This window comes from Colius striatus, chromosome 22, assembly GCF_028858725.1.
Source record: "Colius striatus isolate bColStr4 chromosome 22, bColStr4.1.hap1, whole genome shotgun sequence".
Taxonomy (NCBI): domain Eukaryota; kingdom Metazoa; phylum Chordata; class Aves; order Coliiformes; family Coliidae; genus Colius; species Colius striatus.
Window position 1 is genome coordinate 7611444 of NC_084780.1, and position 23363 is coordinate 7634806.

A 23363-nucleotide genomic window follows, 5' to 3' on the forward strand; every position below is an offset into this window, starting at 1 on the left:
CTGAGCACCCACCCGGGGCTGAGCATCCATCCGGGACTGAGCACTCACACGGGGCTGAGCACCCACCCGGGGCTGAGCACCCACTCGGGACTGAGCACCCATCCGGGGCTGAGCACCCACTCGGGACTGAGCACCCACTCGGGACTGAGCACCCACTCGGGTCTTGCACCCACTCGGGACTGAGCACCCATCCGAGACTGAGCACCCACTCGGGACTGAGCACCCACCCGGGGCTGAGCACCCATTCCGGACTGAGCACCCACTCGGGACTGAGCACCCACTCGGGTCTTGCACCCACTCGGGACTGAGCACCCATCCGAGACTGAGCACCCACTCGGGACTGAGCACTCACCCGGGGCTGAGCACCCACCCAGAGCATCCACTCAGGGCTGAGCACTCACTCGGGGCTGAGCACCCTCCACCTCGCTGCCCCTGGGGCCGCTCTCCCTCTGCCTCCCCGAGCCCGGAGCGGGGCAGGATCCGTCCCGTCCCGTCCCGTCCCGTTCCACGCGCCACATTTGACTTTTCCCTCCATTTCTCCACTTTCTCCAACTCCTCTTTTTCGCCTCCGCTTTGTTTTTTCCTCCTATTTCTCTTTTTACCCCCATTTCCCCGCTCGCCACCCCCCACACTCACCACCGCCCCCTTTTCCCCGGTGCTTCCCTCCCACCGCTCCCGCTGCCGCCTCTCCTCTCCCGCCGCCAGGGGGCGCCGCGGCCTCGCTCCCGCGCCGTGCGCGCTGACGTCACGACGCGCTGACGTCACGGCAGGGCCGCCCCTGGCGCCGGCGGCCGCAGTCCCCGGCTCAGCCCCCGCCGCAGCGCGCTGAGGGGCCGGCGGCCGCGGAGCCTCCGCTGCAGCCGCTGCCGGGCCCAGCCGGGCCCAACCGAGCCCAGCCGCGGCGCCCCGCCGTGCCTCGCCCCGCCCCGTACCGCCGGCGGCTGCGGCCCACTCCGCCGCCTCGTCGCGCTCCTCGTTCGCCTCAGGATGGCGGTGCCCGAGCCCGCCGGCGGCGGGGAGCTGAAGCGCACCAAGGAGGTGGAGGACGCCGAGAAATACTCCTTCATGGCTACCGTCACCAAGGCCCCCAAGAAGGTACCGGTAGCGGCTGGATTCGGGGCGAGCGGCCCCCGGTTCAGGGCGCGGGGAGGTGGGAGCAGCCCCGGGCTCGGAGGGGGATGGGAAGTGGGAGCCGCTGCGGTTTGGGGTGAGTGGGAAGTGGGGGGTTGTTCCCATTCAGCGGAGGAGAAGGAGGTCGGTAGCTGTCTGGGAGGGGGCTGGAGGCGGCTGGTACCGAGCATCGCGGATGGAGGTGCCCGGTGAGGGATGCTGGCCCAGTTTGGGGTGGAGTGAGGAGGAACCGGGTGCTGAGGAGAGAGGGGTCTGTGCTGGGATACAGCGCTGGCCTGGCTGCGGTGGAGAGGGTGGTACCAGACAGGCCCAGACGTGGCCCTGTTCTGCCAAGCCTGGTCTAGCTCTGGTGGGGTTTATGTTTGGGAGCAGAGTAGGGGCTTGGCCGTGGCATAGGGGTGCCCAGGGGAGTGCGTGACCCCAGAAAGGGGATGGGTTGGTAAGGTCAGGGCAGGGGACCCTTTGTGTGGGGACTGTGGTGGGTGCTGTGTGTGGGGAGGTGACAGCCATCTGCAGTGGGGACAGGAGCAGGGACCCGGTAAATAGGACGAGCTGGCAGCAGTGAGCTGGAGATCCTGCTGTAGGTCACTGAAGGGCAGCAGGGGGAAATTTAGAGTGTAGAACACTTTTTGGGATAAGGGGTCTGTTGGATGTGAGAGTAGGAGCATGTTTGAGCTTGGGGAAGAGGCTGCAAGGGCAGCCCCCAGCGCTGAGCTCTCCCCTGTGACCTCTACCATCATTGAAAGCCCTTCTTGGAGAAGCTCCTGGGATCTCCCAATGCTGCTCCCCACTGTGCTTGTATAACCCTTGTGGGATGTACAGCTGGCAGGTGAGCACCAGCTGTGCCTCTGTGACAGGGTGCAGGACCTCTATGAACTCAGGGAACAACTTTTAGATGGGTAAGCACACCGAGACCTGAGTTCCTGCCTTGGTTCTGACCTGCCAGGCTCAGTAACGTGCTGCTGAAGTCCTGGTCCTGCCAGCAGGAAGGATTTGTGTTCCAAGTGCTGCAGCTGCAGGTCCTTGCTGTGCTGAACATTGTGTTCCCCCGGGGGCTGCAGCCTCCTGCCCTCATGCTGGGAGCAAAGGCAAAGCAGTCACAGCGAATACCAGCATCCTCCTTCTCTGGGGGGAACATCTCTCCTGCCTGCTCCAGCCCATGCTGGGATTAGGGGAGCATCTGAGCTTTTGTTTGAGGCACCTCTCGTTTCCCAGGCTCACAGCTGCTGCCTGGGAGCAGGGCTTTGGAGGCTCTCATGTTTGCCAGGGCTGTGGACATAGCCTGGAGGAAGGAGCAGAGGAATGCAGAGCTGTGATCTGCCTCTTCCCTCAGCACAGCTCAAACTCAGGGCTTGGTTTTTACCTTTTCCTTACCAGTTGTGTTTCTCCAGGCTGGGGAGGTGACAGTGGGAGGCTGCAGGCGGCTGAGCTGAGAGGAGAGAGCGAAGTGCTAATGCTGAACTCTCCTCTGGGGCCCAAAGATGCATCGTAAAAAGAAGTGTGATGGATGTGAGGTGGGGGGAGAATCGATGCAGCATCCTCAGGGGGGAAGTTTGCTGGTGCCTCAGGGGGTGTGGGATGATGTATCACCTTGGGTTTGCTGCTGCACACGCAGGCTTGGTGAGGAGCCACAGCCAGGCTCAGCAGCTGCTGCAGCGTTTCCTGGCTGAGGGATGATATTAAAGGTGCCCAGAGCCACACAACAACATTTGAGGCTGATAACATCAGCAGCCAGGGAGATGTGGCTGAGGTCAAGGAACACAGTGCTTCGGGCCACTGTTTTCCTTGCCTGGCTAGTTACTGTGACCCCAGTACCAGCAGCGTTGGCAGAGGCATAAAGGGACTGATGGAGGCAGAATTGCCCTCCTGAGATAAGCTGTTGAGTGCCCCCTCCCTCAGCTGCCTTCCCAGCAGGGTCACAATCAAACCATTGCAGCCCTGTTCCAATGCATCTCTAAGTGACTTTTGTGCTCACTGCCCTGGGAGCTGCCAGCGTGGTCAGAGGCCAGTGAGGAATATGGCTGAGAGAAATGATTTACCAGCATCCAGGTGGGGAAAACCATTGTGTGCTGCTGCAGCAGCTTCCTCCCTGGGTTTTTTAGGCTCCTTGGACGTTGCTGATACATTGGCATAAGCTGTTTGGAGCTGGGGAGGGTGGGAAAGTGGCCGCGTCTAGTGCAGACTCCGTCTCCTCCCTGTGACCTGCCACTGAATAGCTTTTCAAAGAGGAGCCTTAACTTGTGCTGGTGCTTAGGGAAAGTGTTAGTGTGCAGTGGAAGAGCTGGTGTGAGCATCCCGTGCCCAGCTTAGACCTGGGGGAGCACCTTGGCTGGAGCTGGAGGTGTGTTGGCCCCAGGGGTGAGCTGAGGAGCTTGGTATCCTCTTTGTTGTTGTGTCAGGGGCACCTGGAGCAAGCCCAAGCTGCACAGCCAGCCTGGGGGATTGCTGATGTCTTTGTTTCCTCTCGTGACAGTGACTTGTTTAAGGTGAAAAAGTGAAACAGCAGGAGGTAAGAGATTAAGAGATTAAATATGATCAAGTCTGGATTTAAGTGGGCGCCGACGCGGTCGGGGTGAATGGAGCTGTAGCCTCTCCATGGAAATGGGATGCTCTTCCCCTGGGAGCTGGGGTTTGCTTGGCTCTGCCAAAGCTCCCTTTTCACTGCAGCCTGGGGGAAGCTGGGCTGGCTGCAGGGTAACAGCAGCCTTGGGCAGAACCAAAGGCTGCTTTGGCGGGGAGTGGTTTAGAGGCAGAGGTGAGCTGCTGAGCTTTCTGCTTTCTCCAGTCTGTGCCTGGGTGTTGCTGCAGGTAGAAACACTGAGGCTCATGTCCTGTCTGGGTGAAGTGGACTAGGGATGTGGGGATGAAGGGAGAGCTCAAGGGCAGGTTGTGCTCACGGATCCCTCTGTGCCATCACTGCTGTGTCTGGGCATCTGCTCTCCTGCCTCCCTGGAGGCCATGGGTGCCCTTGGCAGCATTTGCTTTCCAAATCCTCATCAGCTGGTTGATGAAGCCTTAAACTCCTGGCTGAGCAGAGCCATGGGTGCCCTGGAGTGGGAAGGGTGTGGAAAGCAGAGGGGCTTGGCAAGTGCTGTCCCTGTCTGTCACTTCACCCGATCCCCATTGTGCCAGGATCACCCTTGGTGGGTTCCTTCACACCTGGATGCCAGCAGACAGACAGACAGATGCTCTGCAGACAGATCTGCTTACTCATGCAGCACACCTGGGGTGTGAAATGGGCTGAAGCCCTGGATTTGCTTTTGGGAGAGGCATGTCTGTGTGTGAAGAAGCCGAGGAGCCCGTGGCCGGTGTGTTTGGGTTGGTGCCCCTGCGGGTGGCAGCCCTGGAGGGCTGGGCTGAGGCTGTGCAGAGGGGAATGCTAATGCACAGTGCTGCAGCTTTGCAGTGCTGGAGAGCCAGAGCTTCGTGCTGCCTGGCGTGGGGGTGGCAGGAGGCAGGAGCAGGGGAAGGCTGGGGGTGGTGAGGAGCTGCCCTTCCCTGAGGAGGGCCGGATCCCTTCTCCAGAGCATCCTTTCAGTTTCTGGTGCTTGCTGTTGCCTGCAGAGCTGCCTGACCTTGCTGCAGTCTGCTGCTTCCCTGCCCTGCACACAGCCCTTCCCTCAGCCAGCTTTTCTGCCTCATTTTTCTCAGTCCCAAGTAATTTGTGGTCCCTGTGGCTCTGCCAGGCTGGGTGCTAATAAACCACCTTCCCCTTCAAGTCTGTCAGGAGGATGAGACTGTCCTTGTTTGTCCTGACAGAGCTCCTGGAGTCACTCATTTTCCTCTTGCTTTAATTTCATGCCTTAGGCTGGCAGCTCATAAATCTTCTGCCTTTGTGTGCTTGTCCAGGGCAGTGGCCAGCACCTCCTCTCCTGGTTGTTCAACCAGACACCATGCACTTGCCTGTCTTTGTTTCCTTGTCCAAATCCTCTGTCCTTTTGCTTTCTTGCTCTCCTCTTTATGCAGTTTTTCCTTCTCATAACAAGATGCTCGGGTTGGAATGAGTTGAACAGCTCATCCTGCTCTGTGTGGACCACCTGAGATGGGTCTGGCCTTCCATGGAGGGTGGGAAGAGCCCAGTGAGTGGTGAATGTGTCAGACAGTGACAGACTGAGCTGCTCATACCCTGCTGAGAGCAAACCACGAGGGTCCTTTTGGATCACCAGCAGAGCTTTGCCCATGAGGATCCTGCACTCATGGTTCCTCCCAGGAGTTGGTGAGTGCCTGGTCCCAGGTGTTGGAGCAGGGACCCATCACTCAGCTGAAGAGATTTGCTCATGCCTGGCTGCCTCTTTTATCATCAGGAGTTTCCTGCAGGGTTTGCAGAGGGCTTGTTGTGTTTCCTGCTGAGCCCTTTGATCAGCACTGCTTATCTGGGGGACTCTGACTCACCTTCACTCACCAGATGGTCGTGACGTTTGAGGTGACAGTCCCAGGGCCTGCTGCTGGCCCCATGGGTGCAAAGGACCTTGTGCTCCCACTTCTGCACAGCATGACCCCACTCTTTTCTCAGTGGGACCGTGGATTGGCTCAATGGGAGGCTGGGGGCTGCTCTAGGAAGGCTGAAAAGTCCCACTGAGGAGAAGCATTTTATTATCATCCCAGCAGGGTCTGTGTGAGCCCCTTGTTAAAGCCCTGGGAACTTGGCTTCAGCAGTGCCTGAGCTTGGTCTGCACTGTGTCCCCTCAAACCTTGGGCTGAGCATCTTCTCCTACCTCTCAAACCTTGGGCTGAGCATCTTCTCCTACCTCTCAAACCTTGGGCTGAGCATCTTCTCCTACCTCTCAAACCTTGGGCTGAGCATCTTCTCCTACCTCTCAAACCTTGGGCTGAGCAGCATCTCCTACCCCCCAGACCTTGGGCTGAGCATCTTCTCCTACCCCCCAGACCTTGGGCTGAACATCTTCTCCTACCCCCCAGACCTTGGGCTGAGCATCTTCTCCTACCCCTCAAACCTTGGGCTGAGCATCTTCTCCTACCCCTCAAACCTTGGGCTGAGCATCTTCTCCTACCCCTCAAACCTTGGGCTGAGCATCTTCTCCTACCCCTCAGACCTTGAGCTGAGCATCATGTCCTACCCCTCAGACCTTGGGCTGAGCAGCATCTCAGCATTCTTCCCCAGCGTGCTTCACCCTTGGCAGGGCATGGCATGGGGAATGAGTGCTCTGGAGCATCTTGGTTGATAGTCCAAAGAGAAAGCTGCCACTCAGGGTGGTTTTTTGAGCAGCCAGTGTCGCCCTGAGGGTTCCCTGCCTCTGGGCTGTGGGAGCTGGGGCTGTTGCTGCCTGCTGGAGGCTGCCCTGCTTGCCCTGGCACCTTGGGCTGCTTGAACTGTGAATTTTAATGACGCTGTGGGATCAATACGGTGGCCTTGGTAACGAGCTCACTGCTGCTGCAGAATCTGTTTACTTCAGGTTGGTGACAGCCAAAGAACTTAGGTGGCCAGGGACATGATGTTCCAGCTTGTCAAACAGGCTGCATTGTAATTGGGGTGAGGCTCCCCGGAGGTGGGGACAGCTTCCCCTTGGCTGCCTCCTGCAGCCCCGGAGGTCCTGGCAGGGCCTGGCTGTGCCTGGCAGAGGAGGAGCTGCCTGAAAAAGGAGCTGGGCTTTGGGAGGGGGTTGTGGGAGCTGGGCTTTGGGAGGGGGTTGTGGGAGCTGGGCTTTGGGTGGGGGCTGTGGGAGCTGTGTTTATCTGCGAGGCGTAGGTGGAGGGAATGGCTCCTTACAGCCTTTTTTTCAGGGGGGAGACACTGAAGGTAGGCAGCCTGGAAAGGAGGTTCCTCAGGACTTTGCCTTGCTGAAATTCAGGCTTTGGTTCCCCCTTTTCAGATGGCCTGGGGTGAGGTTCAACATGTGGCTGCCGTTTTCTGTCTCTTCTCCTTTTGCCTCCCCACAGGGAGCCCTGAATATTGCACATTCTTGTGCTGTGGGGAGAGGCTTGGATCCAACCTGGGCATGTTCTGGAGCAGGAACATCTGGCCCATCTCTGTTGACCTTGGAGCCATCAAACTCTTCCAGGCAGCACAGCCTCTATCTCCCTGCATTAACCAACCCCTTCTCCAGACATTCTCTGAGCTCACCATCCCCACCAGGACCTCAGTTCTCACCCCTCCTTCCCCATTGAAAAGGGACTTATGAATCCACCCTATTTGCAGGAAGGAGTTGGTTTTGTCAGCACATGAGGAGTCAGTGTCCAGGAGGGTGATGTTTGTCCGTCCTGGTGATGATTCCTCCCAGGTCCTGGGCAGTGAACAGCCTAAGCTGAAGCCTCAGGTTTCTCTCCTACCTTGCCTCTAACTGAATGCATCAAAATCAAGTTCTTTTCCTGGGTTGAAAGTAGAGTATGTTGGGAAATAAGATCTGGGCAGCTCTAGGGGATGCACTTGGGGAAATACCCCAGCGAGGGTCAGGCAGGGCAGGGGGCACAGGGAGGCTGTGTTTCCAGTTTTTCTGCTTACAGCTGTATTTCTTGACTCTGGGCTGTGTTTCAAGCAGGCTGCTCCTGTTTCCATGCTAATCCTGCTGGGCACTTTCCCTTAGAGCTGTGGCAGAGGGATGGAGGGTCTTGGTGTGCTTGAGAGGAGCTGGAGCCTTGCCTGGATGGTGGCGGCTCTTGAAAGGCAGAAAGAGGTCTGTGGTTGCTGTTATTCTGCAGACCAGTTCTAGGGGAGAAAAGGATGCAGGTGGGACAGCTGGAGTGCTGGGTGGATGGGCTCCTCTCCCAAAACACAGGAGCTGCTGTGGTGCTATGGAGGAGAGGTCTGGGCTTTTCAGTTTGGGTGTTTTTGTGGCTAACCCTAACTCCAGCAACTTGTGCTGGAGCCAAACAAGCCCCTGACAGCACTTCCAAGTGTTTCCTTGCTCTGGCACAGCTGTGGCTGTAGAGGAGTTTTGTAATTAGTTTAAAAATTGCTGCTAATTAAGGATGATTCCCAATGAGCTGCAAACACACAAACACGTTCCCATGAGCTTCCAGCTCTGGCGTGGCCGGACAGGTTGGGGCCGTCAGTCCTCGTTTGCCCCACGGGCTGCTGTGAGTGATTGATCCCACTGTCCCAGGCAGTGCTCCCATGGGGAGACTCCAGTTCATCCCAGTGATCCCATTGAATCCACAGGAGAGAAGGCTGGGATGTGCCTCAGCCCGTGGCGTTGCAGTGTGTGCCCCTTGCTCGTGGGGTTAAGCTCTGAAGTGCAGTGGGAGTTCACTGCCTGGAGGGATGTCGGGTGTCAGACTTCTGCTGTTCCTGCTGCCAAGGACAGGCCTCTGCATTAAAGCTGGGAGGAAGCCTTTGCCTCGATTCCTGGAGTCCAAGGACTGATGCCTTATCTGCTGGTGGGGAGCTTTCCCTCTGCTCTTGCTGGAAGCAGTGCACCTTTGACCTCAAGGTGTTTATAAGGGAGTAGTTATTCCCAGTTACTATTTAACAGCTGGGCACTCAAAATCACATTTCTTTGATTTAATCCCCCCTTGTGTTTACTTTTCCTTTGGCACTTACAGTGATTCCCATGATGACTGAAATCTTGTGCTGCTTTCCAGCCTCTGAAGCTCTGGAATGGGCCCATTTCTTTCCTGGTTTCTTCTCTACTGAGCCTTGGGGTTTGTGTGAAAGTCCTTCACTCTCCTCTTGTGCCCACAGAAACTTGGTTGGTTGCTTTACCCAACCAGCCCTTCTCTGCCAGTGAAGGATGGGGGCTGGTATCAGGGCTTGGCCAGTGCTCAGCTCTTCTTTTTGGCCTAGGATAGAAAGCAAGCCTCCTGCTGGTTATCTCATTGTGTTTTTGTCTTGCAGTGATGCGTGGCTGCAGAGCCCTCAGCCCCTGGGCTGCCTCTGCCCTCCCTGGCTGCTGCAGTGACTGAGTGTGATGACTTGCTTCTGCAAATCAGTGGATTAAAACAACTTGTCCTTTAGAAATGCCCAAACTCATCAGTGTGGCAAAGAGCCATCTCCTCAGGAGAAAGCAGCCACAGCTACCTGGGAGGGAACAGTCCTGCAGATAACAAGCCCTCCCTGCCTGAAGCCTGGGGGTGTGAAGGTGCCCATCTCCATGTCTGCAGAAACTCAGCCCTGGGACAAGCTGCTGATCACTGCCTCGTGTGCCAGTGGGGGCTGGTGAGCAGGATGAGGGCTGATTTGAGCTGTAAAGCGTTTCTGGTCTGGCTGAATTTCCAGGAATGACAAAGAAATGATGAAGTTAAAAGCCAGGGCACGTCAGGGCTGCCTCAGCAGTGTGGGCAACCAGCAGTGCCCTCCCAGCCCCTGCCAGGGAGCCTTTGTTTGGGAGAGGAGATGAAACAAGGGGAAGTGGCTGCCCTGAATAATCCTGAACTCTGCTGCTGGTTTTCTGCAGTCAAAGGAGAGGTTCCAGGACCTTGGATCCTTCCAGGCTTTCTCCTGGGAGGACAGAAGTGGGTTACAGAGATGTTTCTTGCTTTCCAGGCCGTGTGTTGCTGTGAGAACACACTCTGCTCCTCATTTTGCTGTTTCTGCCCTGTGCTGGCACATCTAGGGATGTGGTTGAGGAAACTTAAGAGGCTGGAGGGTTTTGGGTGGTTCACCACTTCCTTCTTCTCCTGGGTGATGTGCAGAGCCTGCTCTCACCCCCCTCAGTTACTGCAGCACAGAAGTGGCTGGAAGGGCACATGTTTCCTTACCCCACTGTGGATGTGCCATCAATCACACTGTGCCTAATGAAAGATGATAATAAAAGCCATAGAAAAGGAAAGGTTGCTGAGGCAAACCTGCTGGGGTAAGATGGGAGGCTGGAGCTGCCCCCTGGCACGTGCCTCTTCCCCTGGGGAGCTGTGCCTCAGGGAGCCAGGTCAGTGTGCAGCCCTGAGGGTGCCTGTGAGCTGGTAGGTGCTTTCCAAATCCTCCTCCTCAGCTGCTGCACCACTGTCCCCTGAGGCTGTGAGACACTCCAGCATCCTCTGGAGCTGTTCTGGGGATGGAGAGTGCTTTACAATGAAAAGTGGGGTCATCTTGTGTGAGGGACATGTCTGGCTCATCTGTGCCCGAGGTAAATCCAGCTGGGTTTACAGAGTCCTCAGCAGCTCAGAGGCAGGAGGGATGGGACTTCTACTCAGTAAGCTCAAAAAGCTGCTTTCCAGCCTGGCTGCTGGGGAAAGAAGGGCACTGAGGATGGCACAGATGCTGGTTGGTTGAGATACTGACAGGTCAGATCTTGGTGCCCTTCCTGTGTTGTAACAATTAAACAAACGAGGCTGTAGCTGCTGGGGACACCTCTGCTGCTGGGTTTGGGGCTGCCTGGCTGCTGTGCCCACGTATAGGCAGGTACCTCATGACTCTGTGCCCTCATCCAGCTTGGTGATGAAGATGTTGTATCAGACTGGCCCCAGACCCTCCCCAGAACACCCTGTACCAAGCCAGGAGCTGCTCGTGTGGCAGCAGGTTCCATCCCCTCCTGTAAGGAGATGTCAGTGCTGGAAAACACCCACCCTGTCTCTGTTGGTGTGCACAGAAATCCACACTGTGTTGTTTTGCCTCCTTGCTCATGAATTACTGGGATGAATAAATATTTCCCTTGCTCTGGAAGCCTCGAGCTCCACCCGGCTGGAAATGCTGCGTCCAGCAGCACGGGGCTGGAAGCATCCCCATCCCACTGCCCTCTGGCTGCAGCCCCAGGGCTGGGGGTGCCAGTCTGCACATTCCTGGCACAGGCTGAGGGGTTTAGGGGATTTTCTCAGTTGCCTTAATGCAGCCAGAGAGCCTGGCACGTGGGGGAGAGCAGCCACCAGCACCCACCGCAGCCCCAGCCTCCCTCATCTTCTTCCCTCCCTCCTTCTCTCATCTCCCTCACTTCCCTCCTTCCCTCATCTCCCTCCCAGCAGGCAGGCTCTGGGTTCATTTCCCAGCCTCAGGGGGATGTGTGATCAGTTCAATCCATTTGGCCCTTGCCTGCAATGTTTGATGATAATTTTAGACAGGGCAGATTTTGCTAAGCTGCAGAGTTCAGATGAGCTCTGGTTAAAGCCATGGTGGGGATTACTGTGGTTAATTCAGCACTTGGTTTCTTTAGTGGTCATTTTGTTCCCCCCTCCCCCCTTGGCCTCACACCCCACCTTTCCAGGCCTGCAGCTTCCCCTAAGCAGTGAGACCTTGGAGCTGGCACAGCACCCCCAGCCCATCCCCTGAAGGGAAGGATGATGCTCAGTAGATGTCAGTTGTCCCAGGGACGAGGGTGGTGTGGAAGTGGGGAGCACAGCACCTCTCCCTCCCCATCCTCTCTTTTGCTTTGCTTTGCTCCACGAGAGCATCAGGCAGCACGTTTCCCTGCAGGGAGGTGTCCTGGGCTGGGGCTCCCACGTCCAGGGTGCTTGAGGCCAGCACAGGCACCCATGTGCACCCTGGGCTGGAGCAGTGAATCCTGACTTACCTGATTTTTCCCCTCCTAAGTTCACCTGATCCCTGGGAACCTTTCCCTGAGATGAAGAAAACTCCCCAGCTAACACTTTAAGCTGTTTTAATGTCAGCAGCTGTTTTATGGGACGTATTTACACCCCCTGAGCTGAGTGGCCAGAGAGCTGAGAGCAAAGGGTAGAAATCTGCCTGTTCTCAAGTTGCTGGTCTTTATTGGCCCCCATGGAAATGCCCATGAGCAATATGCCAGCCTTTCTCAAGGTGCCCAGTGACCAATAGCCCTTGAACAACTTGCAGCAGTATCATTCCTTGGCTGGGAAGCTGCTGTGCCTGCCAGCTCCAGCCCTCAGGACACTGGTACCTGTGTGGTCCTACCTTGCTTGCTAGACATGCTTTTGCACCTCTGATCTCTCAGTATCAGCTCTCCTGGCCAGGCTGTAGGTTATGATGCCTTCCAGTTCCTCCCTTTGCACCAAATGATCTAAAACAGTTGCAAAACCAAAGCCTCAGACTCCATTTGGCATTCAGGTTCCTTCCACTAACGCAGATTCGTGCCCTTTGCGTCACAGCTGCCCAGAGTGTGCTGGGAAGTCTGGGCTGGGAAGCAGATACCAGCCTGGAATGGACCCAGGGGCTGGCTAAAAACCTTTTAGCATCCCACAAGAATGTCTGGGATGGCTGCCTGAGTGTGATGATGGACTTGATCTGATGCTACTCTGTTCCCAGAGGGGATGCTGGAATCGCCTCCGTCACCCCCTGTCACCCCACGTGTCCTCCCTGGGACTGAGCAGTGGGCTTTGTGTTTCCCCTCCTGAGCAGAACACCAGCCCAGACTGATTCCTCTTCTCTGGGATGGATCATCTGCACTGAATAGTTTCATTCTTCTCCCCTTGAAGGCTGTTTCCCACATCAAAGCTTTTGGGGAGCTTTTAGGATAGTTGTGGCACGGAAAATCCCTCCTTGAGGCCACTCTGGCCTCTCTCTTTCCATCATCTTGATTTCTTCAGGACTCTTCTGGAAATCTCCTGGGTCTGTGGGGATGTTTTGGTAATCTCCCTCCCTCCAACCATGTCTCATCCCTAATGGCCAAACTCAATCCTCCAGTGACACACTCAGAGGGAAGAGGCCACGCTGGGGCTGTGTGGCAGTGTGCTGGGGAGGGGGCAGCAGCCTGGGTTTGCTGCCACATTTCCCATTCCCTTTCTTCTCCATCACCTTTCCCCTGCAGAAGCAGCAATAAGGCTTTTTGCTGGCTGGTCACACGGGATGAGTGCAGTTTGGGGCTGGTTTTCCCTTCTTTTCAGCCCCAGGCACTTGAATTTGATGAGCCAACAATAGGTGCTGGAGCCTTGAGTTGCCTCTGGCTGAGAGAGGGAGGAGAGGTGGCTGTTTCAGGGCCTCTCTGCCAATGGAAACATCTGTAGTGCAGAAGGGACTGAAAGCTAATGCAATGTCAACTCCCTCTTGTTGAAATGTTCTCTCCTGGGGAGTTTTTCTTGCCCTGCTTTCAGTGTCGGTTTTGGAAGGATCCAAAGTGTTTTTAAGCTGTGGGATACTCTGCTCCCAGGGAAGAGCCAGGAAGCTCCAAGCATCTCAGTTTCTGCTGGGACCACCCCAGCTCTCATGGTGCTGAGCTTCTGGACAGAGATCCCTGGGGACTGGTTGGGGCAGGGTGTGTTGGGACAGGGTCTGTGCCTCTGGAGGGCTGTGTTACACGAGCAGTCTGACTTCAGGCTCAGGGGGCCAGAGCTGGGTTAAAGGGGAGCCATGGGCCTGTATAGCCTGGCAGGATGCTGTGCTGTGAGGAGCATCTGGTTTAACATTTCTCTTCCTTTGCACTTCTCAGCAAATCCAGTTTGCAGATGACATGCAGGAGTTCAGCAAGTTCCCCACCAAGACGGGCCGGCGCTCTCTGTCCCGCTCCATCTCGCAGTCTTCCACCGACAGCTACAGCTCTGGTAGGTGCCAGGCTCCTGGTGTGAGTATGGTACAGCTCTGGTAGGTGCCACAGCTCTGGTAGGTGCCAGGCTCCTGGTGTGTGTATGGGGCAGCTCTGGTAGGTGCCAGGCTCCTGCTGTGTGCATGGTCCTGTCCCAAGTGTGGGGTTGGTGCTGCTGTGGCTGGCTGCACACCACGTGTGAGGATGCCCCAGGCTGCTGTGTTGTACTCACATGTGGAGAGCATCATTTTCATAGAATCATGGAATCATTTGGGTTGGAAAAACCCTTTAAACTCTCACCCTGCCCAGCCCACCACTAACCCACAGCCCTCAGCACCCCAGCTGTGTGTCTTTGGGCTGGGGACTTCCTCACCTCCCTGGGCAGCCCAAGCCAATGCTCATGGTGAAAAAATTCTTCCTAATGTCCAATCTAAACCTCCCCTGATGCAACTTGAGGCCGTTTTGGGGGTTCCTGAAGCTCAGGCATTGGTTACCACTGGATACTGAGGTTGCCTCTGGGCTGTTTTAGAGAAGAGAGCTGCTCCTCCTTAGGAGCACAGGCAGGTGTCTGTGTGCATGAGGTGAAACCTGCCCAAAGGGTAGGAGATCCCCACGTTCTCAAGACCTGGGGTAACATGCATTCCTCTCCTGGCTTTAGCTGCCTCCTACACAGACAGCTCTGATGATGAGGTGTCCCCCAGAGAGAAACAACAAACCAACTCCAAAGGCAGCAGCAACTTCTGTGTGAAGAACATCAAGCAGGCGGAGTTTGGGCGCCGGGAGATCGAGATCGCTGAGCAAGGTAACGGTGGAGTGTGTGGGGTTCCCAGGGCTCGTGGCTGGGTGTTGTGCTCTTGAGAGACCAGGAGCTGAGCCAGGGCAGTTCCCACAACTCATGCTCCAGCCTTGGATGCCCTGTCTTTCCCTCCTGAGTCAAGAGATGATGTGGGGAAGAGCTAGACGTGGCAGCAAATGCTGCTGTGTGACATCCACTTTCTAATGACAGCAGGGCTCTTGCAGGGTTTAGTGCTCATGGTGCTTTTAGATGGGAAACTGGCAGTCCCAGGCCCTTCCCCTGGGGCTTGTGGGAAGCTGAGTTACCATTTCCAGCGAGGAGATGGAGTCATTTTGCTTTCAGGCTCCTATTAGACACATGCTGCCAAAGCTGTAGAAGGGAGAGTTCATCCAGGCACACATAGAGAAGCTCCTCTGAGGTACCACAGCAGTACTTGGTGCTGAGCTGCTGCAGAGCTGGTGACTGTCCTTAGCTGTCTTCCTTGGACACTGCCTGTCCCAGACACCTCTTGTTATGTGGTCCACACACTGGTGTTTTGGGGCCATGTTGGGCAGAGCTGCCAGGGCAGGGATGAGTTTTCTCTCTGGCTGTGTAACAACTAAAGCAAAAACTGTAGGGCTGGATGGAGCCTGTGAGACCCAGAGAGGAGAGCAGGTCTGGCAGAGAGGGACCTCTCTGAACTAAGCCATCATTAAACCCCCTCTCTTCCCTTTGCAGACATGTCTGCTCTGATTTCACTCAGGAAACGAGCTCAAGGGGAGAAGCCTTTGGCTGGAGCTAAAATCGTGGGCTGTACCCACATCACAGCACAGACTGCGGTGAGTGGCTGCCTGCTTGGGCTGTCTGGGCTGGGACCAGCCCCATCTGACCCCAGGGGAGAAAAATCTCTGAAGTTTCCCAGCATTGGGCAGTTGGAAGAGGCACCTTCATTTCTCTGGAGGCATCTCAGAGGGGCTCTGCTGCCCTTCTCTTGTTTCCTCGGGGCAGTGCTGGCTGGAGCCGATCTCTGGTCGGATGCTGGTTGCATGAGGCTGTGCCTGGAGCTCTGTGCCTGTGTCTCTGTGTGTGTGTCTGTGTGTGTGTCTGTGTGTGTGTCTGTGTGTCTGTGTGTGCCCATCAGCTCTGCCTCAGGGCTGCTGCTCACCCCCCTGTCACACAGGTGCTGATCGAGACGCTGTGTGCCCTGGGAGCGCAGTGCCGCTGGTCTGCCTGTAACATTTATTCCACCCAGAATGAAGTGGCAGCTGCCTTGGCAGAAGCTGGTGAGTCCAGCAGAGCCTTTCCAAGCCCCACCTTGTCCCACAGGGCTGGTTTAAGGGATGGATTGCACCCAATATCTTTTAGGGAGGGATAAACAGGTCTGATCCAGTTGTGGGCTGGGGTTTGACCTCTGCGTGGCCTTTTGGCCCTCCCCTCCTGTCTGGGGCTTTTTGCTGAGTTGGCCAAGCAGGAGTGAGCTCTGCCAAACTCAGCACATGCCAAGGATGCTCCTCCTCTTCTAGGTGTTGCTGTGTTTGCCTGGAAGGGGGAGTCAGAGGATGACTTCTGGTGGTGCATTGACCGCTGTGTGAACATAGATGGCTGGCAGGCCAACATGGTAACGAGCCTTCTTCCAGCCCTTCCTCTTCTGCCCTGGAGTGGTCATGGGATGCTCCTCACCCTTCCCTCCCTGGGGCTGTTCCTGGGAGCCTGCTGGCTTTGCAAAGGCCTCTGAGCCCCTGAAAAAGTGAGAGTTCCTGGAGAAGAGCAGCCAGAGCTGGGCTGGGGGCAGCCAGGGGCATTGCAGGAGCTGCAGAGACAATGTCCTGACTTGGCTGAGCCCAACATCTGTCAGAGCCAAGGAACCACAGGCCCTTCTTCTCCCCAGGATCAGCCCTATGGCAGCTGCCCCAGCTGCTCCTATCATACAATCATTTGGGTTGGCAAAGCCCCTGAAGCTGCTGCAACCCCAGCCCTGCCCAGCCCAGCACTGACCCACAGCCCTCAGCACCTCAGCCCCACGGCTTTGGGATCCCTCCAGGGCTGGGCACTCCCCCAGCTGCCTGGGCAGCCTGGCACAGGGGCTGACACCCCTCTCAGGGAAACAGTTCTGCCTCAGCTCCAGCCTCAACCTCCCCTGGGGCAGCTTCAGCCCATTTCCTCTTGTTGTTTTGTTCCTCTCACAACACAGATCCCATCCACCCTCTCCCAAAGAGACAGAGGTCTCTGCAGGGGACCTGTCCCTTGCTGAAAGCCACTGACACCTCTCACTGCCTTGGTGCTTGGTCTGTGCTCACTGAGGATGGGCCAGCATGTGTCAGTGGGCCCTGACAGCCCCCACAGCCTTCCCTTTCCACTGTTTGCTTTCAGAGCATGAATGTTGTGGCATCCTTCTGATCTCAGCCTGTTTAGTTAGTGCTGCCTGTGGTCACATTTCCAGGCTGCAGAGCAATAGCAGGGGCAGAAAAGCCTGTTTAGGATCCATCAGCTCCACACAAGGGGTAAGAAATCCTCTATGTTTTGGAGGACAAACTTGTTGGCAAGTAGGGGAGCCCAGGCCTCCCAGCCCCTGGCCTCTGCCCTCACAGCCCTCCACAGTGCCTCAAGATGCTCCCCCATCTCTGTTGTTTCCCCCCATCCTGTCTGCAGCGAGGGCTTTTCCCAGTGGAAGGTCTGGCTGCTCCATGCTCACCCTTGTCCGTTCTCTAGATCCTGGATGATGGTGGGGATCTGACCCATTGGGTTTATAAGAAATACCCCAGTGTGTTCAAGAAGATCCGTGGCATCGTGGAGGAGAGCGTGACCGGCGTGCACAGGTACTGCCCGTGGGCAGCCTCCTCTGCAGGGCTCTTGTTGGGTTGCTGCTCTCTGCTCTGAGCTGCCTCTGCCCTCTTGCAGGCTGTACCAGCTCTCCAAGGCTGGGAAGCTCTGTGTCCCAGCCATGAACGTCAACGACTCGGTCACCAAGCAGAAGTTTGACAACCTGTACTGCTGCCGGGAGTCCATCCTGGACGGGTGAGCCCAGGCCTCCTGCCCCGCTGCACCCTCACTCACACCACTGCCTTTGCCCCGGGGGTTTGCCTCTGGCTCCTCTCGAGCCACCATCAGGCTCTTGGCTGCTTTGCCTTTGCTGTGTGCTTGCAGGACCTGGTCTGGGGGCTCTCCCGGCGGAGCACTGCCCTGTGCCGTCAGCAGGGTGCGCTTGACTAATCCCAACACAGGTCTCTCTCTGTCCCTCAGCCTGAAGAGGACCACGGATGTGATGTTTGGAGGGAAGCAAGTGGTGGTTTGTGGTTATGGGGAGGTGAGTGTCGTGAGCAGCAGTCGGTGGAGCTGTGAGTCAGGCTCCCCCGAGCCAGCCTTCCCCTGAGCTCAGCACCCTGCTTCTGCCCTGTGCAAAGACCTCTCACCCTTGGTATGAGTAGATCAAACCCATTGTGCAGTCATCAGGGAAGTCTTGCAAGAACCTGCTGGGTGGCTGCAGAACAAGCATCAGATTTCCCAGTTTGCCTGGAGATGAGCTGGGCTGCAGACATGGCAGCTGCTGGGAGCGCTGGCCTGGATTTATAACTACCCATGGGTGCTCCCATCTGCTGTCCCTGGACTGAGTTCAGCATCCAGCCTGTCAGTGAGCCTGTGGCAGAGGAGGTGGAGGGGCAGGCTGCCTCTCCCTGCTGGATAATGTTCTGGTAGAGAAGGAATCGTATCACAGACTCATAAATGATTCTGCCCTGGGAGAGCAGGGAGCTGCCACCTTCCCTCCATCTGTGTGCTGTCTGTGTAGGTGTTTATCTTCCCACAAAGGGCCTGGCAGTAGCTGAGAATGCTCTTCCCAGCAGGAACACGCTTACTAATGTGTTTAGACTCCACTGGAGCCCAACTCTGCTCGACCAAGAGGCTGCCCTGGCTCTCACCCAGGCACTCTGGTTCTCCAGCCATGACTTGTGCTGGGAGCTGGAGTCTCCAGGGCTTGTCCTGAGTTTTACTGGACTTGAGGAGAGGGGTAGAGTCAGAGATGCTGTTACAGGAGCTCTGCTCTCTCCCATGCTGATCTGTCCCCAGCTCAGTGCAGGACAGCTCTGAATGCCAAAGAAACCCTTTGGCTTAAAGCCAAGCAGGGGAAGTGCATGCTGGTCCAGACTGGCTTTAATCTTCTCTTGGAGGAGAGCTCTGAAGGGCTCCTGCTATGCTGGGGGGCTGTGCAGGCTGTGAGTGTGGTGGTTTTGGAAAGCTCCTGCCAGCTGCTGGCTGTGCTGGAGGGCTGGTGTCTTGCTGGGGGAGCTGGGCTTGCAGCAGAAGTGCCACTCGCCGGGTACATTGCTGAGCCGCTCCTGGCGTGGGGCAGAGGTCTGGGATGAGCATCTCCCTGCTCAGGCTGGTTTAGGGAAGGGCTTGTGGGGGTCAGTGTGTCCTGTGTTCAGCCTCCTGCTGCTGCTTTGCCCTGGCAGGTTGGCAAGGGATGCTGTGCTGCCCTCAAAGCCCTGGGAGCCATCGTCTACGTCACCGAGATCGACCCCATCTGCGCTCTGCAGGCCTGGTGAGAGGTTCCACGCTGCTGCTGAGCGTCTCTTCCTCTGCTCTCCAGCCTCCTTTAAACCCTGACAGAGGCTGAAGCAGAGCCAGGAGGATCAGTGGCTCATCTCAGAGAATAAACATCCTGTTGGGGTGGGACAGGGAAGGGCTGGGGCGGTTTTCAGGGCTGGTTCAGTGGTGGGCTACCAGGCAGAAGGCACCTGCCCTGGCTGGCTTGGGAAGGCCCCTGTGGTGCTGAGGTGCCTCCTGGCCTGGGCCAGAGAAGGGAACAGGCTTCTCCTCAGCATGGTCCCTCTCCCTGTGTTTTGGCAGCATGGATGGATTTCGGGTGGTGAAGCTGAGTGAAGTGATCCGTCAGGTGGATGTGGTCATCACCTGCACAGGTAGGGAGGGAGGAGGTGGTGGGTGAGCCCTGGAGCTGAGGAGGAGCTCTCAGCCCCATGCAGGGACTGGAGGGCCCAGGGGGAGCAGGGGATGGAGGACACTTGGCTGCCATGTGCTCCTCATTTTACAAGTAGCTGTGGCAAAAGCTTTTCCTCCTGCCTACCCCTAGTCTGCTGTTTGGCCAGAGTCCTCCTGGGAGGAGAGATGGCAGAGCCCTGTGTCCTGAGGGTATTTTGAGGTCTCCTAGAGCCTGGATAACTCATGGGACTAAAGATCAGAACTCATCTCCTGTGTTTTGTTGTCACAGTCAGGAGGGCTCTCATCCTCATCACCTCCCTGTGACAGGACAAATGGGCTCATGCTGCCCCAGGGGAGGTTTAGATTGAAGATGAGGAAGAAGTTTTTCCCTGAGAGGGGTGTCAGCCCCTGTGCCAGGCTGCCCAGGGAGCTGGGGCAGTGCCCAGCCCTGGAGGGATCCCAAAGCCGTGGGGCTGAGGTGCTGAGGGCTGTGGGTCAGTGCTGGGCTGGGCAGGGCGAGGGCAGGGCTGGGACTGCAGCAGCTTCAGGGGCTTTGCCAACCAAACCCATTCTATGATCTGCTGTTGCCCCCAGCTGAGCTGCTCTGACCCAAGTGCAGAGAAGGAGGAACAAGGGTCTGTACTGGCACTGCCACGTGTCCCTCTGTGCCTGCAGGAAACAAGAACGTGGTGACCAGGGAGCACCTGGACCGGATGAAGAACAGCTGCATCGTGTGCAACATGGGCCACTCCAACACCGAGATCGACGTGGTGAGTGAGTCAGTCTGTCTGCAGCCCTGTGCCCAGCAGCCCCCCATCAGCTGGCCCCGTGACTCCAGCCTCTTCCCTCGTGCTGCCCTGCAGACCAGCCTGCGCACGCCGGAGCTGACGTGGGAGCGGGTCCGTTCCCAGGTGGATCACGTCATCTGGCCCGACGGGAAGCGCGTGGTGCTGCTGGCCGAGGTGTGCCCGGGCTCTGCGCTGCTGCTGGGGCGTCACTGCCTGCAGCAGAGGGTCAAGCAGGGGGGGAACAGCTGCTGGGACACCTCAGAGGGGGTTCAGAGCTCAGGGAGGGTTCTTTGATTTAACGATCATTGTGGTTGTTGAAGCCCTGGAAGCTGCTGCGGCCCCAGCCCACCATAACCCACGGCCCTCAGCACCTCAGCTGTGTGTCCTTGCAATAGCTCCAGGGCTGGGCACTCCCCCAGCTCCCTGGGCAGCCCATTCCAATGTTTAACCATCCTCTTGGTGAAAAGGTTCCTCCTAATCCCCATATTTTTGCCCTTTTCCCCTTCCTTGAGCCGTTCTTTCAGCCAGGAGCCGTCCCCATCAGCCCAGAACCGTCTGCCTCTGGCTTTTGGCAGGGTCTCCCCTGCATCACACCAGCTGAGTGTCTCCTCTGCCCTCTTGAGCTCAACTGGCTCTTCCACCACAACATTTCCCTGCCTTAAAGCCAAGGGCTGGGGTGGGAACTGAGGCAGAGTTTGGATGCTCTGGTCACACAGACGGGCCCTGAATTGCCGTGTAGTGCTTGTCCCCTGTCCCAGGGAGGGCCTAGAGGTGACTCTGACCTCGCAAATCGATTCAGTTTGGCTTTGGGGGAACGTTCAGCCCTCTGCAAACTCCTCCTGCTGTCTCCTAGGGTCGTCTCCTCAACCTCAGCTGCTCCACAGTTCCCACCTTTGTCCTCTCCATCACAGCCACCACTCAGGTCTGTACGGTGCAGGGCCAGGGCGTGAGGGGTGCTGTGTGCTCTTGTGGGTGCTGTGTGCTCTTGTGGGTGCTGTGTGCTCTTGTGGGTGCTGCCCAGCTCAGTGCCTGTCCCTGACTGTCCCTGGGCTGTCCCCCATCATCTCTGCAGGCTCTGGCTCTGATTGAGCTTTACAACGCTCCCGAGGGCCGCTACAAACAGGACGTGTACCTGCTGCCCAAGAAGATGGGTGAGTGGAGGGAAGCCAGAGCCACTTATCCCCTGGGCCAGCAGTTTTTGGTGTAAGGAGCAACTCAAACCTGGGCTGGAAAAAGCTTCCAGTGAGAGCTCTAATGCAGGGAAGCTGTCACAGGCAGCAGCCTTAAAGTCTGTGCTGGTTGTTGGGCTTATTTTCCTTAATGTGACCCTTATCCTGTGGCCTCCCTGCTGGAAGGGTTTTCATGCAACTCTTGTGCCTTTTGGTGCACATCCAGCCCAGCTCAGCTCTGCTCTAGACTTACCTGATGGAGAGTCCATGGTGCTGAAGGGCAGGGACAGCCTAGCCAGAGCCAGCCTGGTGCCCTGGCCCATATGATCATAGAATCACAGAATCGTGGTTGGCAAAGCCCCTGAAGCTGCTGCAGCCCCAGCCCTGCCCTCACCCTGCCCAGCCCAGCACTGACCCACAGCCTCAGCACCTCAGCTCCACGCCTTTGGGATCCCTCCAGGGCTGGCACTCCCCCAGCTCCCTGGGCAGCCTGGCACAGGGGCTGACACCCCTCTCAGGGAAACAGTTCTGCCTCAGCTCCAACCTCATCCTCCCCTGGGGCAGCTTGAGGCTGTTTCCTCTTGTTACTGTGGAGCAGAGCCCGACCCCCAGCTCCCTGCAGCCTCCTGTCAGGGAGTGTCAGAGAGTGCTCCTGTCTCCCCTCAGCCTCCCCTTCCCCAGGCTCAACACCCCCATTCCCTCAGCCCCTCCCCAGCCCCTTGTGCTCCAGCCCCTTCCCCAGCTCTGTGCCCGGCTCTGGCCATGCTGCAGCCCCTCAGTGTCCCTGTGGCAGTGAGGAGCCCAGATGAATCCATGAATCCACCTCCTCAGCAGTGCAGTGGGGTTGTGCAGCCCCTGATCCCCTCCCTCCCCTCTGTCCCAGACGAGTACGTCGCCAGCCTGCACCTGCCCTCGTTCGACGCGCACCTGACAGAGCTGACGGACGACCAGGCCAAGTACCTGGGGCTCAACAAGAACGGGCCTTTCAAACCCAATTACTACAGGTGAGTGGCAGGGAGCCTCCCCCCTCCTGCAGCAGCTCCCCAGCCACCCACAGCCTCACTGTCCCCTCCCTTCTCTCCTAGATACTGAGGGACCGTGAAGGACCAGACCACACAAGGCAACATTCGACAGATTCTTTTTAGAGATCGTTTTTATTTGGGGTTGTTTTATTTTCCCTCCTTTTGTTTCAAACCCAACAAAGGACCCTGTTTGTACATTTATCAGTGTGATTTTTCAAGTCCCTCCCCCTTGCTCGGTGTGATCACACCTCTGGCTGATCCTGGCAGACGACCTGGGGTTTGCTTCTCGCTTTCATGTGGCTCAAGCCTCTGGTGGCTCCCAGCCCTGGCTCCTGGAGAAGGGAAGGGGGGAGGTTTCCCTTTCCTGCTGTGCCAAGGGCATTTCATTCCTGCAGCAATGGTTGGGTGCTTCTTGTTGTTGGGTTTTCACCTTTCCAGCCCTCGTTAGTCTCGGCCGGGATCCCTGCAGATACGGAGATGCCGTTCTACCTTGTCTTACGTTCCTTTCTTTGTGTGGATTTCCTGCAACTTCTAAATTGCCTTAAAAGAGCCCAGTTTTAGCTGCTAGATCAAAGCCCCCAGCGCTGCTTGGGAGCAGAGTGGCACCTGCTGGCCGCCTCGCGAATAGGTGACTGTCCCCAGCCCGGCCGAGGTCCCTGCTCGGGCTGGCCCGGGCTGGGGACGGGGAGCTCACAGGTCAGGGTGCTAATCAGGATCCAGGCGGGGGGCGCTCACCACCGTTATTCTCATCTCTCCTGGGTTGGGTTGGGTTTTTTTTAGCCAAACTGCACCTTAATTGAGTTAAAACTGTTCTTTTTTTGTTGGTTGTTTTATCCTCTTTTCCTTTTTGATCCTTCAGGGGATGAGTTCAGGCCGGGGAGGGAGCACCAGGGACGTGGCTGCCTGCTGAGTCCGGGCACTCAGAGTGGCCCCATCTCCCCTTGGGGAGCGTGGGCTGGGTTTAAGGGGGCTGTGGGTTGGGCTTTATGGGCTCTTTATTTGGAGGGGTTCCACTTTTTGAGACTGACACACAGAGAGGAGCCTCCCCTGCACCCCCAGCCTGGGCACTGCACCGAGCCCTCTGCCCCCAGCGCTGCAGCTGGGCTTGCTCAGCTCTCCCCTGCCCTCTGCAGTGGCCTCCTCCATCCCTGCTGACGTGTTTCTCTCTTCCATCTCTTGCAGCTTGTCCCAGGACAAGGGGAAGCTCCTTGCCAACCCACTGA

At 57.1% G+C, this 23363-nt stretch overlaps 1 protein-coding gene across 4 annotated transcripts; it reads left to right on the forward strand.

The window, feature by feature from the left end:
- Positions 1-805: 805 nt before the first annotated feature.
- AHCYL1 (adenosylhomocysteinase like 1) lies at positions 806-22337 on the forward strand. 4 transcript variants are annotated; one of them, XM_062013474.1, is made up of 17 exons: positions 806-1095; positions 13359-13470; positions 14110-14253; positions 14965-15065; positions 15407-15509; positions 15750-15844; positions 16936-17042; positions 17125-17241; positions 17467-17530; positions 18675-18763; positions 19072-19142; positions 19837-19931; positions 20025-20123; positions 20803-20871; positions 21022-21152; positions 22002-22122; positions 22204-22337. In XM_062013474.1, exons 1-17 carry the CDS (start codon positions 988-990, stop codon positions 22261-22263), a joined length of 1686 nt encoding a protein of 561 aa, XP_061869458.1. In that variant the 5' UTR covers positions 806-987; the 3' UTR covers positions 22264-22337. The 4 variants fall into 4 exon arrangements, with proteins under 4 accessions (XP_061869458.1, XP_061869459.1, XP_061869457.1 ...); XM_062013473.1 differs by having other exon boundaries at positions 887-1095; positions 21022-21100; XM_062013475.1 differs by lacking the exon at positions 22204-22337 and having other exon boundaries at positions 807-1095; positions 21022-21100; positions 22002-22126.
- The last annotated feature ends 1026 nt before the right edge of the window (positions 22338-23363 follow it).